We start from the raw sequence: 19259 nt of genomic DNA on the forward strand, positions 1-19259 counted from the left end.
AAATACAGTTTAGTTTCATTTTCAGTCGTTGTTTGCTTGGGTTCTTGGGTTCTCTCCTGCTTACTTAACAGTAAGGTATGTTGCAGATGGTCAAGCCTCCATATGTGACATGTTGGAGGTGTATTGTCTTAACGTGTATACGAGTAAACATAATGTTTTTGTGTGTGTGTGTGTGTGTGTGTGTGTGTGTGTGTGTGTGTGTGTGTGTGTGTGTGTGTGTGTGTGTGTGTGTGTGTGTGTGTGTGTGTGTGTGTGTGTGTGCATATGTATCCATGTGCATTGCATGTAAGCTGAAGTAAAACCACAGAAGAGTGGTGGGAGATTGTTCCTCACCAAATCTCCTTGGTGTTGGTAGATCCGCCACTCAGCAATATTAAACCCTGATGTGGTGCATCATCACAGAAAACCTAAAATGTCTGGCAGCCATGCAAAGCACAGCAGTGCCTCCTATTATAACAGAACAAAAGCTTTGCACTGTCAGAAAAGCACCCATCTGGAGCCAAAGAGAGAGGCTTCATTGTTCTGCCTCTCTCCATCTCTCCTCCAGGACCCCATCTTCCTGTTGTGCTGGCTTGGCAGCAAGAAGGGGATTTTTATTATGGTTTCTCTGCTGGAGGTCAAAGTTCCCTGGGATGTGGAATCAGAGGAGACATTGCCATGTTTCCCCTTGCTCATTCTTCAACCTTCCCAGCAGCTCCTCTGGGATCGAGAGCAACACATGTCATCTTCCATGAGAAACAGCAGCAGCCTGTGCAGATGAGGCGGCACTGATCTGTGTGATCACGCAATGTGCTAAAGTCTGTAAAAGTGCGCAGTCCGATGTATAATGTTTATATGCATGTTAGCACACAAGCTCCTGCAGATGACTTTATACATACTTGAATATTCTCCAGTGCTGAATATTTCTATCAATTATGGAAGCATTTACTGTATAATCATCAGCTTCAGAGTAAGGAAAGAAAGGATGAACCCAGGAGATAATCCCCCACAGTGCAGGGCCCAGAAATGCACCACATTGCGTAGTAGACCCACATTGAATAGTGGGCTGTCCACCCAAGCTCTAATGTGTAGTGTCCACATGTGTCACATTTTATTCTTGTACCAGGAATGACAGTGAGTGTCACACGTATTTCTTTTTTCGTATCTGTCAAACAAGTTAGTCTATGGCCTGACAGGGCAAATTGTGCCCTTGCCCATAGAAAACATATGGGGCTCCAAGGGGTAAAACTGCTGTGGGCTCCATGTGGGCACACCCAGTTGGTGCCCACAGTTCACCCACAGTTACTCACTGTGGGCTTACACATGCATGTTTTCTGCAAAGTCTAGTCTACAGTTGCTCATGATAACTTTAATCATTTATCCAAAGCTCTCTTTTTAGGAGCATGAACATCAACAGATGCATTTCCAAACTATTCTGAACTGTTGAGATGTGTAAATGAACTGATATTTAAATGCAAAAATTATTTGAAATCAATCATGTGGCAGATAACTGAAAAAGGTGTGTGTGTGTGTGTGTGTGTGTGTGTGTGTGTGTGTGTGTGTGTGTGTGTGTGTGTGTGTGTGTGTGTGTGTGTGTGTGTGTGTGTGTGTGTGTGTAATTATATCATTATCTTTTCAATCTTTTCATTATCTTTACCAAGACCCTTTTCACTAAATCTAATCAGAGGAACATTCATCACAGCAAAAAGCCATTTTCTGTTCTCCTTCCTCTTTTTGCTGCACTCTTTTCTTTTGACTCAGCGGAGATGTTTTGATGATAAATTTCAACGTAATGCCAGGTAAGCATCTGATATGGACATGAATGTGCTGCAGATGTGTCCACTGTTAGCAACAGTCGCAGCAGAAGCCACAATGTTTCTGCATTTCTGGCTGACAGCACAGATGACTCGCCCTTGTTGTTGCACAGCAGAATGATGAGTCATTAAGTGTTTTTAGGGGCCTTTTCAAATGTCTGCTTTCCTCCCCAGCCCTCGTGCCTCTCTGGTTCAGCCTGGTTGTTCATTGTGAGTTAGGGGGTTTAATATTTTCCATGCACTGTGTCCAGGACATTTACAGTTGGCGTCAGGGTACGCTGTTGGTCTGAAGGGAGGCACTTTGAAGTGTTTGCGGTTTCGCCACATCTGCAGGCAAGATGTGCGTCCAGGGCTTGGGGTATGGGGAATTCAGGGGAGGAGGCGGAGAGTTTCAATCCGGGCTCCCAATGTCATGTGACAATGAACAACATCCCTTAACTCTTTCCCAGGATTGCCTGGTAGATCAGAACAGCTCTTGGTGGTGCAGTCATTACAGTTTTTTCTGATTGCTTAAGCACATGTTATGTAACTATTGGCTAATTTAGCAAAACTCTACACACAAATAAAACAACCTGTCACCCAATTATCCAAACATTTTAGTTCTCTTGCAAAAGCAAACACAGCTAGATTAACTCTTCACACCTTCGTAAAAATGGTGTTTCCGTATCAAACAGTACACACAAGCCATCATCTACTAAGCACACAATGCGCCAACTGCACACTGATGGTATGAATACAAAACACATCTGGCGTTTGCCTTCCCTGTGCACAAGGTAGGCTATGTCAGTTTGAGCTCATACTTCTGTCATAGATCCATAAGCATGGAGGGATCCAAACTTCAAGTACTGGTGTTTAGTCAAACACATCAAAACAAACACAAGTGTTTATTTCCAAGTATAGGATTATTTGCAATCGCCATAATGACTATATGGGTTACGTGGTCTGCAGTGAACATGCTTCCTCTGCCCCCTCCTCGTCTTCCTCTTGCTCCTCCTTGTCCTTGTCGTCCTCTTCATCCTACTTCTTCACCTCCACGTCCTCTTCCTCGGCCTCCTCTACTTCTCACTCTTTCTGCTCCCACCATTGTACTCCGCACACACAGCTTACCTGTATTATAGTGCTTAGGCTGATTGCAAAGTGAACGAATTATCTAAGAAAGTTTTCACATGTGAAAGTGTGCCAGACAGTTGGCAAATTAGTGTTAATGATAGCCATACATGTGTATACTTTTGCTAGGAGTGTGTTGGAAATTTGGAAATTGAGTGTTGTGCAGTGAATTGTGCCTACAGTCTTGCAAAGTGTGTGTTACAAAATTGCAAACTGAGTGCAAAGCAGTTTTTGTGCTTTTAGTTTTGCACACTCAGTGAGTGGTTTTGCTATAAGTCTGACTAGTTTTAGAAATTGTGCTACAGGAATCACAGTTAGTGTTTAGGCATTCGGTAAAAACTGTAAATTCTACTTCTCATAGGGAAAAGCGTACACGTTTTTTATCGAGTGCTAAATGTGGCAGGCATCGTGTGTTTGTATACAGACACAGAGTCTATGGGAAGAGAAGGATCATGGGGTTGAACCAAAAGAGGGAATTTCCCAACATGTGCTTTTTATGCTGTCAAGGAGGTGTTTTTGCTATTACAGTTTTTCTCGATTGCTTAAACACTATAACCAGGCCTCTAAACTAAAATTTCAAAACCGTAACGCTATTGGTCAAAAAGCACACCCATTTCCCTGAACTATAAACACTATTCCCTGCTTTGACACATGACTCAAATTTGGTGAACTGTTACTGCAAAACTCTACACACAAATCCCTACATTTTACAGTGCTTACACCATGTAGTCATTTAGAAAGCACTAGCATGAAATAATGTTAACTTAAGTCAGCATAGCTTGAGCTCAATTAGCACACAATTAACCAGGTGGAAACACTAGGAGTCAAAATTTAGCACACACCAATCAGAACCTGCGATGGATAGATAAAAGGGCCAAAGTCAGCTCATTCAGGTTTGAAACAATGGATCCAAAGAGATGCAAAGGAAGAGGACGTGGTGGAGAAAGAGGACGTGGTGAAGGAGGAGGACGTGGTGGAGGAAGAGGACATGGTGAAAGAGGAGGACGTGGTGAAGGAGGAGGACATGGTGGAGGAAGAGGACATGGTGAAAGAGGAGGACGTGGTGGAAGAGGAGGAGGAGGTGGTCTAGGACAACAGGAAGGTGGTGAAGGAGGAGGACGTGGTGGAGGAAGAGGACATGGTGAAAGAGGAGGACGTGGTGAAGGAGGAGGACGTGGTGGAGGAAGAGGACATGGTGAAAGAGGAGGACGTGGTGGAAGAGGAGGAGGAGGTGGTCTAGGACAACAGGAAGGTGGTGGAGGAGGAGGGAGAGGTGGAGGAGGAGGAGGACGTGGTGAAGGAGGTGGAGGTGGAGAACGACGGCGACAAGGAAGGGGAAGAGCAAGGGCACGAAGAAAGTCAGTCTCGGATGAAATTCGAGCCACTTTAGTTGACCATGTCCTTGTCCATGGGATGACTATGAGGGAGGCTGGGCAACGAGTACAACCGAATTTGAGTCGCTTCACTGTTGCCTCCATCATCAGAACCTTCAGGGAGGAAAACAGGTAGGTGTACTTGCAGTAAGACTGCTTTGTACAGTAACTTGTAAGTTACTGAACTTATGTGTCTTGAGTTTCAGTATGTTTCCATTATTTTCCTGTAAAATGAATGTGTGACAGTTACAGTAATGAGTGCTTCTATTTTTGTAGGACACAGAGACGACCACCTGGTGGAGGCAGGTTAAGGCTTTTGTCGGAGGAGCAAGAGAGGGAACTTGTAAACATGGTAATTGCAAATAATGTAATCCGCCTGCGAGAGATTCAAAGGAGAGTGATTGAGGATGATCATCTTTTTCGAGGCATAAATGCCATCAGCCTCTCCACAATTGACCGCATCCTCCGAAAGAATCAATTCCGGATGAAACAGGCATACCGAGTCCCTTTCGAACGAAACTCTGACAGAGTGAAGAACCAACGTGTGGAATATGTTCAGGTATGAGTTTTGATACTGTATAAAGTATTGTGTACCATCACAGCATGGCAGTTTATGCTGCCATTTCAGCACTCTTGAACTGTGGTTCAGGGTACCGATTGACTCTACTGTGTTATGTGTTTTGCAGAGAATCTTTGAGATTGAAGGACGGCCTGTTCCCCATGAAATAATCTTTGTGGATGAGGCAGGTTTTAACCTGACCAAAAGAAGGAAAAGGGGGAGGAACATAATTGGCCATCGGGCTATTGTAAATGTCCCTGGTCAGCGTGGGGGGAATGTCACTATGTGCGCAGCCATCAGCCAACGAGGGGTACTCCACCACCATGCCGTACTAGGACCCTATAACACTATGCTTCTCCTTGCTTTTCTTGATGGTTTACAGTTTTTGCTCGTTGCTTGAACACTATAAAGCCATGCTTAGACTAAAGTAACACAACTTGAAGCTTTTGTTACCATACCCCAAACACATGTACCCATACCTTAAACAAAAGTGCTGCTTTGCACTCTGGTTGCAATTATGCAACACACTTACTCCTTTATGCAACACACATGGTCCTGCATACTACACTCTATTTCATACATAAGACACTTCGTTCAAAAATGAAATTTCAGGGTGCCATTTGGAAAACACATGTATCCAAAATACAAAACACATCGGGTAATTGCAACCACTCAAATATACACCTGAAGGCACTTACTTGCAAAACCGAACACCAATTAGCCAACCACAAAAAGCCCTCAGTTTAGCCAATTCAAGAACTTTGCAAGCATGGATGGAGGGAGAGCAAGAGGAAGAGGAGGAGGAGGTCAAAGAGGCCATGCACGGACCCATATTTCTGATGATATAAGAGCAACTTTGGTGGACCATGTCATCAACCACGGCCTGACTATGAGGGAAGCTGGGCAGAGAGTCCACCCACATCTAAGCCGCTTCACAGTGGCATCTGTAATAAGAAAATTCCGACTAGAAAACAGGTCTGTCTTCATCCCACTGCCTTCTACTCTACTCAGATGGTTTTCATAGTACTGTTCTACAGTTACCATATCAAGTGTACAGGGTATTGCAGGGTGCTAATGCTCCTTTTGCAGCCAAAGTGGTAGTTTCTGTGAAACATACCATGATTACTTATATTGAAGTACAGTGTTGTACAGTGGATGATACAGTATATACAGTGAAGTACTGTAAGAAAAATAAGCAAACCGATGACAATATGTGGTTGTATTTCTCTAGAATGACTCGAAGACCTTCTGGGGGAGGACGCCAACGCCTGTTCACACAACGGCAGGAACTTGCTGTTGTGGACCTAGTGAGGGCAGACAATGCCATCCGTCTCCACCAGCTACGACGGAAAATACTTGCAGACAGGCGAGTGTTCAGCAACATAGACCATGTGAGCATCACCACCATCAGACGCATCTTGGGTAAACACAGCATCACCATGAAGCAGCTCTACAGAGTCCCATTCGAGAGGAACAGTGACAGGGTCAAAGGACTTCGAGCTGAATATGTACGGGTACGTGTAACTGTCCCTTACATTTACAATAGAGTATTGGTGAAGTCCAGTAGCAGCTGAATATGTACCATATCAGTACCACATGGATCCATTCTGAGAGCTACACAGGTACCTGTGTGATGGGGTGAGGGTGCTGTATGTGTAGCACTGTAGTACAGTGATATGTTCCCCTTTTTTCCAGAGAATCTTGGCCATGGATGGAGCTGCACAGCCTCATGAATACATTTTCATTGATGAAGCTGGATTCGACCTGAGCAAAACAAGACGACGGGGTCGTAATGTAATTGGCCAAAGGGCAATTGTGCACGTCCCAGGGCAGCGCGGGGGAAACATCACATTATGTGCCGCCATATGCCTTCGAGGGCTTCTGCACCATCATGCAATACTGGGTCCATACAATAGCCAACACATACTCACATTTCTAGATGCTCTCCATGATATAGTTGTACAGAACAGACCAGATCAGCCCAGGTTTGTGGTGATATGGGATAATGTCAGTTTCCATCGGGCTGCTCTGGTCCAGGCCTGGTTCTCCAACCAAAGTCAACTTGAAGTGGTATGCTTGCCCCCTTACTCACCATTTTTAAACCCTATAGAGGAATTTTTTTCGGCTTGGAGATGGCGTGTATATGACCGCCAACTACATGCCTGCATGCCTCTTCTGCAGGCAATGGAACAGGCCTGCGGCGACATTCAGGTGACAGCAATCCATGGATGGTTTTGACATGGAAGAGGATATTTTCCCCGGTGCCCAGCGGGAGAAGACATTGCTTGCGATGTTGATGAGGTCCTGTGGCCAGACCCCAACAGACGGCGGGATCCATGAGCCCACGTATGCACAATTGTCATGATTTTTTGTTTACAGTATAGTGTTTTTTCTATTACTGTATTATGGGTTTTTTTTGTTTTGGTTTTTTTTGCTTTATCTGAATTCATGGTACTGCAATGTACAATATTGAGTAGGTCTATTTGCTTTTTTGGTTGTTTGCAAATGTGTCTCCTGAAAATATGCCTTCTGAATGAACAATGGAAATCAAAGACTGCAGTGCTTTATATAAAGTAGACTAGTGTGTTCCTCCTGCTCTGTAAGTGTTTGCATATGATGCAAGTATGTGTCATTTTGTCAACAGAGTTACATTTTGACAAAGGAATGTTAGGTTTTGATAGCAGAGTTTAGGTTTTGAGAGTAGAGTTTCAATTTGGTGCAGATGTGAATGGTATATTTCCCAGTGTTGTGTCATGTTTACTTGTGTTTAGGGTTTTGGCACAATGAGCAAAGTTTTGCAAAATGTGTTCAGGCAACGGGCAAAAACTGTAAGACAACATATGTTCCAGCTGGACTACAGGGAACCAGCACAGCCAGAGCAGCCTCACTACGTTGTTGTGTGGGATAACGTCAGCTTCCATCGCGCTGCTCTGGTTCGTGACTGGTTTACCAATAACCCAAGGTTTTCTAATATCTTTCTGCCTGCATACTCTCCCTTTCTAAACCCGATAGAGGAGTTATTTTCGGCATGGCGGTGGAAAGTGTATGACCGAGAACCTTATGTCCGTGTTCACCTCCTTCAGGCCATGGAAGAAGCCTGCCTAGACATATCAGTAGATGCATGCCAGGGGTGGATCAGGCATGCAAGAGGATTTTACCCCCGCTGCCTGGCTGGGGCCAATATAGCCTGTGATGTGGATGAGATTCTCTGGCCTGACCCAGACCAAAGACAAGATGCTGAGGTGGGATAATGTTTCTGGTGTGTGTTGTACTGTATAGTACATGAATGACAATGTGCCACTGTACATACATTGGTTGCGTCTTTTGTGTTTATCATGTGACAAGGGTTTTAAAGGGGAGAACCATAAGCAACCTAATTGTTTTGGAACTATTGTTTTGAATTAATAGTACCAGTGTGCAAAACTCTGTTGTAGTGTGTGTGTTTTTGAGGGCTTGTGTTTGATGTCTGAGGGCAAAGTTTGGTTTTTCAGCAGGAGTGAATAGTTTTGGGTGTAGAGCTTCATTTTGACCTGGAAATAGGATGTTTGGGGAATTGAGTGAGAGGTTATGGATTTGTGTTTACTGTTGTGAGGATATGAGGCGTAGTTTCAAGAAATGTGTTTTAGCAATCGAGAAAAACTGTAATAAATGCAAATTACTGCAACATTCAAACTCCAAATAAAAAACCTGTCTAACTTGATTCAGTGCTTATTAGTACATTTTGTAGAAGGATTATTTTTAGTTGAACTGAATAGGCTGTAAAAATCATTAACATTTTGGTAGGAGTGGGGCCTGTTGGAGTGGGAGCTGTCCCATTAAACCATACCACAGTACCTGTTAAACTTCTTTTCAGGCATTGGTTGTCTCATTCCACTCTTGCTCATCAAGGGTGGAACGTCATCCCGAAAACCTCTGAAGTAAAGTGTGCCTAAGCACAATTAAGTCCCTGCTGCAGGGACATCAATTTAGTTGTCCGTTTATAGAGCTAGATTTCACTGAGGCTGCGGTTGCTGTGTTTTCACATTTCATTAGTTTGCAGGCTTTGCCAGGGTGGGGGCAGATGCACAAGGAGGTGGTGGTAAACTGGTGCTGATCCCAACATAAGAATTTTGACTTCTTTATTTTCCACTCTTTAAGTCCCGCCATAGTTCTCTCCCTCCCATGCTCCCAGACACCCGTGCTGCCATTTGCAACCATTATTAAAGTCATATTTCACAGCTTAGTCCATAAAAATTACCCAACTTGCTTCAAATTAGTAGGCTAGCTTTGCCGCCACCACCAAAGCCCACTCCACCCTCAGCCTCTGTTTCCCATTGGTTACCCTTACCAAACGTCAGAAAGTGATGGGCTTGCAGTGGATTTTACACAGCTAAACCATCACTTGGAATTCACACAGAAAACTCTTCAAAGTTTTTAAACTGACCTTATGTATTACAGTTTTTGCCCGTTGCTTGAACACATTTGGCAAAACGTCGCTCATTGTGCCAAAACTCTAAACACAAGTAAACACGACACAACACTGGGAAATATACCATACACATCTGTGCCAAAATGAAACTCCACTCCCAAAACCTAAACTCTGCTGTCAAAACCTAACATTCCTCTGTCAAAATGTAACTCTGTTGACAAAATGACACATACTTGCATCATATGCAAACACTTACAGATCAGGGGGAACACACTAGTCTTCTTTACATAAAACACTGCAGTCCTTGATTTCCATTGTGTATTCAGAAGGCACATTTACAGGAGACACATTTCCAAACAACCAAAAACGCAAATAGACCTACTCAATAGTGTACATCGCAGTACCATGAATTCAGATAAAGCAAAAAAAAAAAAAACCACAACACAATAATACTGCAATAGAAAAAACACTATACTGTAAACACAAAAAACCATGACAATTGTGCATAAGTGGGCTCATGGATCCCGCCGTCTGTTGGGGTCTGGCCACAGGACCTCATCAACATCGCAAGCAGTGTCCTCTCCCGCTGGGCACCGGGGAAAATATCCTCTTGCATGTCGAAACCCTGTCACTGTTCCTCTCGAATGGGACTCTGTAGAGCTGCTTCATGGTGATGCTGAGTTTACCCAAGATGCGTCTGATGGTGGTGATGCTCACATGGTTTATGTTGCTGAACACTTGCCTGTCTGCAAGTATTTTCCGTCGTAGCTGGTGGAGACGGATGGCATTGTCTGCCCTCACTAGGTCCACAACGGCAAGTTCCTGCTGTTGTGTGAACAGGCGTTGCCGTCCTCCCCCAGAAGGTCTTCGGGTCATTCTGGAGGAATACAACCACATATTGTCATCGGTTTGCTTATTTTTCTTACAGTACTTTACTGTATGTACTGTGTCATCCACTGTACAACACTGTACTTCAATATAAGGAATCAGCCACTTTGGCTGCAAAAGGAGCATTAGCACCCCGTACACTTGATATGGTAATGTGATATACTGTAGAACAGTGCTATGAAACCATCTGAGTAGAGCAGAAGGTATGGAGGTGAAGACATACCTGTTTTCTAGTCGGAATGTTCGTATTACAGATGCCACTGTGAAGCGGCTTAGATGTGGGTGGACTCTCTGCCCAGCTTCCCTCATAGTCAGGCCATGGTTGATGACATGGTCCACCAAAGTTGCTCTTATTTCATCAGAAATATGGGTCCGTTCATGGCCTCTTCGGCCTTCTCCTCCTCTTCCTCCTCCTCCTCTACCTCTTCCTCTTCCTCTTGCTCTCCCTCCATCCATGCTTGCAAAGTTCTTGAAATGGCTACGCTGAGGGCTTTTTGTAGTTGGCTAATTGGTGTTCGGTTTTGCAAGTAAGTGCCTTCAGGTGTGTATTTGAGTGGTTGCAATTATCCGATGTGTTTTGTATTTTGGATACATGTGTTTTCCGAATGGCACCCTGAGATTTCATTTTGTGAGCGAAGTGTCTTATGTATGAAATAGAGTGTAGCATGCAGGACCATGTGTGTTGCATAAAGGGGTAGGTGTGTTGCATAAAGGAGTAGGTGTGTTGCATAATTGGTACTGGGGTGCAAAGCAGCGCTTTTGTTTAAGGTATGGGTACATGTGTTTGAGGTATGGTAACAAAAGCTTCACGTTGTGTTACTTTAGTCTGAGCATGGCTCTATAGTGTTCAAGCAACGGGCAAAAACTGTAAGCCATTAAAGTTTGGGATTACTCAGCTCAGTTTAGGTTTAACTCTTGAATCCTGTGCATATGCTGAACATGTCCCACTGTTCAGATATACTACTCAAAAAAATTAAAGGAAAACTTGGAAAACACATCAAATCTCAACAGGATAAAAAACATGCATTGTCATAATTGATGGATTACTCTCGTCATGGCAGGGTCCAGAGGACAGAAGCACCCACTCTCTTCTGGACTGAACTCCTCTCTTTCTGACCTGGTGTGTATTTAGGTACGGGAACACGAAGGCAGTCTGCCGCTGTTTGTCTTCCAATGACATCTTAAGTTGACCAGGTGGCCCTCCAGAAGCATCTGCAGCAGTTCAAATAGTGCTGGATTGACAGTTCAATTCTGTCTCTTTAGATGGGAAGAGGGGGAAAGACTAACCTGTGCAGAACTTCGTCCACACTTTGGATGTGAACCAAGATGTCGTTGAGATAGACGAAGACAAAGATGTTCCTGAAATCCTGGAGGATGCCATTAGCCAATGTCTGAAAGACCGTCCAGGAAGTTAGTGAGGCCAAAAGGCATTACCAGATCCTCAAAGTGGCCCACTTTTGCCCTCCTGAGTTCTGAATCAATGGCAAGCATTCTTGTGAACTAGTTTTTAGAAGATGGTGGCTCCCTGCAATAACTCAAAGACAAATGACAACAATAGCAGCAGGTATTTGTTCTCAATAGTAATCTGATTGAGCCCCCTATGGTCAATGCAGGGCCGTAATGACTTGTCTTCTTTCTCAATGCAGGAACTTCTGCAACACTTAAATGGAAGAAGAACAACTTTATTGACTGACTAACACATTTCGGCTTGTGGCCTTCATTGGACCCTGATGAAGGCCACAAGCCGAAACGCATTGGCATCTGACACTGACAAAAAGACATGAGGCCGAGCTAGAGCTGGCAGTGCTAAAAAAAAGATTTTCATTTGAAGTGACCAGGATGGACAGGATTAGAAATTGGTAAACCATTTGAGCAATTTGGAGGCATTAATAGGCAAGGCTGAGATGGTTTGGATAGGTGCAGAGGAGCGATAATGGATATAATGGATATAATGGACAAAGGGACGTGGAGCTGTTAGGCAGGAAGAAAAAAGGCTGTCCTCCCATTAGGTTTATGGATGTAGTGATGGAGAACATGCTGAGGGTTGAAGGATGAGATGAGGATGATGCACTGTTGCAATGCCTAAAGGCAGCACCTGAAAAAAGAAGAGGATTACAGCATCTTTCTTTCTTAATAATTAGCTTTACACTTAGTGTCACATATTATGTTAGCTATACTAAAAATTTCTTGTAACATTTCCTCCACCCTGGAATGGTTTCCAAATGCGGTTCAACATACAATTAGGTTTGATTAAATATGTCACTCATGTGATATATTCACCCTCACATCTCAACCACTTGAGTGTTGTGGTGAAGATATTGTTTACAAAGCCAAGAACATGACTGAATAATGTATCCCTCATTATATCCCTTCATCATGAACTTCTTTAGTGGGCTCTTGAAAGTTCACACCATGTCTTCCTTAAAATGCAAACGCTTCACGTAAGGTTGAAGTGTTAAGAAAAATTCAAAGGTAGTTAAAAGATTCTGCTCTGCTTTTCTGGGTGGGAGGAACAGACACAGGAATCATTGCAGACTGAAAGAGGGATTCGATCACTTAAACAAAAAGAGGGAAAGGAGACGATAAATCCCTCTTCGTCTCTTTTCCCTCTTTTTGTTTAAGTGATCGGTTAGAAAAAGGAAACCTCAAGGAAATGACTGTTGCTTCAAACTTAAAAAAAATAAACTTGAACCTTAAAAACATGTTCATGTTTATGTGGTCTTCATGTGAAGACCAAGCCAGAGAGAAAGACGGGCTATCAGTCTTTAAGACAAAAGACTGTCAACAAGAATGTCCTGCAAGATACAGGGGAAAAGCTATAACGAAGCGTCTGCTGTGTTCAGCATTTAAGATACCAGGCCAACCATGGAGACTATGCCCTTTTCAGTTGGCTACGACTGAGATGCTCTCCAAAAGAGGAGCTGACAACCACATTAAGATAGTATAATCTGGTGAGGGTGACTTGCGTGACCACATTGCAGCTCCACACGTGCCATTGGGACAGTCTGGGCTTTTACAAGGGTCTGCCCACAACCCCATGGTTAAAACAGACAAAAAACTGGTGTGTTTTCCTAATGGTCTGGGTGTGCCTGATATAATCTGTCAAGACCCGGACAGGGTACAGAGCAGCGCTACCTCCTAGGCCTCCTAGGCCTCCTAACCAGAATTGCATAATGCTATTATAAATATAAATAAAGCAATTTAATCACAGAATTTTTTTGAGGGGTCGTGAAAAATAACTATTTGAATGAACATAAAAAAGCCATGCAAAGGATTTCCACGTGATTTTATTGCTTCATTTTATCGTTATACAATTTAGTTATTCCAACTTAATGATGAATCAACTTATATAGCGCAGTTAAGTCCAACTTAATTTATCTGAGTTGATCCAACCCATGCAAATTAAGTTAGTCCAACAAACATGCTTAATGCTAATAGAAAGTCATTTATTAATGTGCAAATTCTTCCTATGATTATTTTAAGTTCATTTAAAGAGTTGTTTTTTGTGTTCAACAAAGTCTAGAGTTTGTTTAACATAAACTTTAGTGGATTTATAAAAAACTTTCACATAGCTGCCACTGCCAGGGTCACGGGGTTGGGGGGTTTACTGGAACCTATCCCAACTGACATAGGGCAAGAGGCGGGGTACACCCTGGACAGGTTGCCAGTCTGTCACAGGGCTAACACACAGAGAAGACAACAATACATACTCATATTCACACTTTGGGGCAATTTAGAATCGTCAGCTAACCTAATCACACTAACATTATTTTGGGAGCAGGAAGAGTAACTGGAGAGAACCCACCAAACTTCACACAGGAAGGCCACAGGCAGTTGGTGGATTCAAACTCAGGACTTTTCTGTGAGGCAACAATGCTGCACACCAAGCCATCAAGCTTTCACTCCATACTTTAAAAAAGTAGAAAAGCTATGATTACAAGGCTTGATACAGAATTTCTTTATATTTTTGTCCTTGACAGGTTAAACCACAATAAATAGCAATATCATAAACGTGGTGTGTGTGTGTGCTTTTCTGCCTCTTATCACCCCAGAGTCCAGGCAACCACTCCTGCAAGCTTTTATCGTGTCATCTCAACAAGAATACATTTAAAAAGTGTTAAGTTGTTGAATTTTATGCAAATAATATATATGATTTCATCATAGAAACATAAAATCATTTTGTTCGAAATACAAGTTAGACGTTTGTAAACATAACAACTATTCAATTCAATTTTACTTATACAGCACCAAATCATGACAACAGCTTTATGTTACAAGTTAGACCCTACAATAACACATAAGCATGTATGTTATACATAAATTTATATGTTATTGCAAGCCAATTTCATTTTTTTAGTGCAATTGTTAAGAAATAAATCAGCTGTAATTAACATGAAGTAGAAAAACTACAGAACAGACAGAGTGAGAGCTGAAAACTCCTCCTGTTTTGTCAAAAGAATGCAAAGCGGTGGTGCAAAGATCTCGAGGAGAGAGCCTAGGAGAAAGTGCTGCAGGGATGCTAACCAAAGTGATCCAGTGTAAGCTCAGGTTTCAAGTGTTTCTCTCTGAAAACCGTGAGGTAATTTAGATAAAAGAGTGGAGGAAAAACGGAAATCAATATTCTTTTGATCTAAGAAATAACATTTCTGATAGAAAGCGCAGAGGACTGTGGACTGGGTTCTGAGGATTAGGATTCAGGTGCAGCTCAAGATTTATCCTGAGGAGAGCTGCATAATTACAAACTTCTCAACCACATAAACCTGACATCACTGTGGAACAGCTGACCTATACAATCTGCAGAAGAACACAAAACTTTATGTACCATCAGATCATGAGCTATCCTACATACTATGTTACTGCGTCACATACATGTATGTATGCATCACTTTTAAGTTTTAATAGCCCATTGCAACATTCAGGCATTAATCTAAGAAAGTGGCACTTTTACTTTGAGGAGAGATTGAGGAGAGAGAAGTTATTCACTGTGTGCACAAAGCTGGGCAAAGTAAGCTCATTTCAGTTAATTTCTGCTTTATTTCATTAAAACAGTTATACAGTCACGGAAAAAAATTTTTGAACCCCTGCTGATTTTGTAATTTTGCCCACTAACAAATAAACGATCAGTCTATAATTTTAATTGTAGGTTTATTTGAACTGTGAGAGACAGAACAACAACAACAACAAATCCAGAAAAATGCATTTCAGAAAGTATAGGTGGGGCTTCTTTTTAAACACTCAACATGAGGATTGAGAGAAGTTTTAGAACAGAGATACAGTTTTGGCACTGCAGTAACAACTTTGAGCCATTACAAGTGCCAGTAAAAAAAACTCAACTGCTGCATAGTCATGCTATAAACATTCATCAACCACTTTATTATGTATGCCTGTTCCACACTGCTCGCTACAGTAATCCACTCATTCTTATACAGCAGTTTTCTCTCTACATAAACACAACAAGTGCTGATACAACGTAATTTGTCTCCTTCATACAAAAACTTGAAACACATGAAAGTGCTTTTCTAACAGTCACACACATTCATACTCTTCATCATCAGGGAGCATCCTGGGGTTACAATCTTGCCCATTTAGCATACACCAACACCCAGACCAACCTTCCGATTATTAGATGACCTCCTCTACAGCCAGCCCAAATATCTAATCAGCCTTTCACATCAACAGCAGCTCAAAACATCCTTTTCAGGGTCACGAGGGACTGGAGCCTATGCCAGCTATCTGTCGAGAGTACACCCTGGATAGGTCGCCAGTCTGTCACAGGGCTACCATATAGACACAGACAACCAAGGGCAATTTAGAGTTTCCACTTAACCTATCCATGTCTTTGGACTGTGGGAGGAAGCTGGCGCACCCAGAAAGAACCCAGAACATAAAAACTCCACACAGAAAAATACCAGCCTGATGGTGGAATTGAACTCAGAACCTTCTTGCTGTGTGGCAACAGTTCAAGTCAAGCATCTCAATAAGAGAGAAAGTTGACTTAATGTGGCCAGACAAGCAGGTGTGAGTATTTCAAACAGTGTTGACGTACTGGGATTTTTCCACCCAACCAGAAACTATCCAGTGAGCAGCAGTTTCTGGATGTAAATACCTTAATGTCAGAGAAGACAACACTTACTGTCCTGTTTATTGTGGATTACTTTAAGCTGCACCACTAACTCAAATAACCACTCATTACAAACAAGGAAGGTAGACCAGAAAGCTAAACACATCTGATTTTGAAGCAGATGGGCTACAACAACACCACACTGGGGGCCACACCTGTCACCTAGAAAGAAGAAACTGAGTATGCACTCACCAAAATTTGTAAACCAAAGATTGAAAAAAGCTGTACTCCACAGTCACCAGATCTCAGTCCAGTAGAGCATCCCTGGCATGTGCTTGAACAGGAAAATTGGATGTGCAGCTGTGACAGGAGACTGAAAGTATCTATTTCTTATTTGTTAAAAGTAAACCTCTGACAATGTGCTATTGTGTTTGCTCTTTGATCCACTTTAGAAAAAATGAATTTGACTAAAAACACTGATGCAATGTTGCAATTTTTAGTAGTGAAGTATGTGCAGAAACAATAGCAGTTTAAAAACAATGAGAATATCTAATGTGAGTGAGGAAATGCATCACTCATTTTTGAAGCGCAGCTCATGAAGTAGAATAGGTCATCTGCTAATTTGAAGGTTGGTGGTTCAATCCCTGGCTGCCCCAGTCTCCATGCCAAATTTCTTTGTCAGGAGACTCACCCAAGTTGCTCTCTGATGCATCCATCAGAGCAGGGGTGGGAGAACTCCAGGCCTCAAGGGCCGGTGTCCTGCAGGTCTTAGATGTGTCCTTGATTCAACACAGCTGATTCAAATGGCTGAATGACCTCCTCGACATGTCTTGAAGTTCTCCAGAGACCTGGTAATGAACTAATCATTTGATTCAGATGATGACCCAGGATGATATCTAAAACCTGCAGGACACCAGCCCTTGAGTCCTGGAGTTCCCCACCCCTGCTTTAGAGTTTGCATATTGTGATTGATTTTTACAAATATAAACCTGGCGCTCCAGTTTCACACAGAGAGTGTGTCTTTTAACCTTTTTTCCTACTGCCCAGTGTTGTGTTTTATCTTGTTTTAGTTGAAGAGTTGAATTCTACTGTTTACCTTATGTTTTTGACTTAAATAATTTTTTTCTCTGAGCCTGCCTCAGGAGTCCTATATTTGCATCCTCTTTCTGCTACATGCCCTGACATGTTCTGTGTTTGTACACATTGCAGTTTTTTCTACACAAACTTTACTACTAAAAACATTTTGGTACTATGTTCTGATCTGAATCTGACGACTAACCAAAGCAGTATATTTGTCAGCGTTACAGATCTCTTAATGCTGTCTAGCGCTGCATTAGTCTTTTCAACCAAATGGTAGAACTGAAACTGTCCTTCAACTAAAAGCAAATAGAAACTTACGTTCTCAGAAGAGGCTTGGTTGAAACAAAAAGGAACACACAATGGCCGTCTTGTATCACAGGTGCATGTCAGGGCACTGTTACTTACACACCAGTATACGTGGTACATGTAATGAATGCGTTATGACTACACTTTAGTACACAGTTCTTGGTCTTAAAGTTGCATTTTTTATTTGTGCCTTTGCAGATGCACATAGTTTCTCCTGTATTGTTTTAGTTTTCTTTATTTTCTGTTTCATTATTTTATTTTTGTCTGAAAGCTTTTTACTCTGCATTAGGGCTACATATCTGAGGTACTCTTTTCAAAGTCATAGCTTCTTGTAACTATAAGAGGCAAAACCACTGTTTTGGCTAAGTGATAAAACAGTGGTGAATTGAATGGATTTGACATGTGAAGAAGGTTTTAGCTGTTTTAATATCTTTTACAAAGACAAGTATGCCTCAGCTGTTTTGAGAACTACATTAAGATGTGAGAATTGCATCAAAGCAATCAAGAAAAACAGGAACTGTGTCACATGTTCAAGTGTCATTGATACAGGGAAAAAAACACCATTAACGTTTGAAGGGATGAGAGTTGTGTTTAAACATAAAGTTATTTGCATTGCATGTTGTATGTGTGCTAAAAATGAGTGGGTTTTGGCACTGAAATACTTCTTAAGCACATTATATATCCATGTACACGTGTGTGTTTGGCCTTGTTCTGGTTGAGTTGTGATAATTCATGAGAATGAGGGCAGAGAAACAGGCCCACTGCTGGAGCCATTAGTTGCTCCAGTCAATCTGCTGGTACCTGAAAGTCAGTCCTTCAGCAGGTATTTCCTGCCTCTTGATCTAGGAAGGCAGTGCTCATTTCTGCTGGTGGGGGTTCAGCTTTCTCAGCTTTCATAATAAGTTGTGGTTTGATGCCAACAGTTTATTATTCAGTTTCATTTTGAGGACAGTTACGTGTGTGTGTGTGTGTGTGTGTGTGTGTGTGTGTGTGTGTGTGTGTGTGTGTGTGTGTGTGTGTGTGTGTGTGTGTGTGAGAGAGAGAGAGAGAGAGAGAGAGAGAGAGAGAGAGAGAGAGAGAGAGAGACAGCATGAGTATCCTTTCTGGTGAGGGTCCAGCCAATTTGCCACCTCTAGTTTCTTGATGATTTTCTTAAACTCAGCCTTATAGCTATAAGCAATACTTTTCATCATTTCCTGCAATTTTATTTAAAACAAATGTCATCCAGTAATACTGTGAGGAAAAGTCATTCTCATTATTCTAAAGCAGTTCTCAAATCCCTAGTGCGTTCTCGTGGTTTTTAGACACACGCTGCTATTGTTTCTACATACAAATCACAACTAAAGTCCTTTGTTAAGGTGTTGATGCACTTCTCACTTGAAACTGACAACTTATCAGAACCGTTTGTACTTTTGTCGGTCCCAGGTATAGATTGCTCACTTTCCTAAATGTTTTCCAGCATTGCATCAGTTTTTTCAATCAAATTACTTCAAACTTTTTTCAAATATGTATGAAAGAGCAAATACAGTAACACACTGTTAGAGGATGACTTGCAACAAATAGAAATACATACTTTCAGTTTAGTGTCACAGCTGCTCATCCACATTTCCCATTCAATCATCTTTCTTCCTTATTCTGAGGTGTGAACTTCAGCAGGCAGTCTTGACCATGTCTACATGACTAA

General features: G+C 42.2%; 2 protein-coding genes across 2 annotated transcripts; both read left to right on the top strand.

Annotated features, from left to right (window-relative positions):
* The first annotated feature begins 4313 nt into the window (after nucleotides 1–4313).
* LOC146649478 (uncharacterized) lies at nucleotides 4314–5232 on the top strand. Its single transcript, XM_085386100.1, has 3 exons — nucleotides 4314–4405; nucleotides 4550–4832; nucleotides 4960–5232. Exons 1-3 carry the CDS (start codon nucleotides 4314–4316, stop codon nucleotides 5230–5232), a joined length of 648 nt encoding a protein of 215 aa, XP_085242226.1.
* Nucleotides 5233–5834: 602 nt separating this feature from the next.
* On the top strand, nucleotides 5835–7594 carry LOC146649479 (uncharacterized). Its single transcript, XM_085386877.1, has 2 exons — nucleotides 5835–6346; nucleotides 6528–7594. The coding sequence occupies exons 1-2, from the start codon at nucleotides 5951–5953 to the stop codon at nucleotides 7068–7070; spliced, it is 939 nt and encodes a 312-aa protein (XP_085243003.1). The 5' UTR covers nucleotides 5835–5950; the 3' UTR covers nucleotides 7071–7594.
* The last annotated feature ends 11665 nt before the right edge of the window (nucleotides 7595–19259 follow it).

The sequence above is a fragment of the Rhamphochromis longiceps genome, linkage group LG17, assembly GCF_057381845.1.
Source record: "Rhamphochromis longiceps isolate RC_006_pf linkage group LG17, R_longiceps_female_GT1.1, whole genome shotgun sequence".
Classification (NCBI taxonomy): Eukaryota; Metazoa; Chordata; class Actinopteri; order Cichliformes; family Cichlidae; genus Rhamphochromis; species Rhamphochromis longiceps.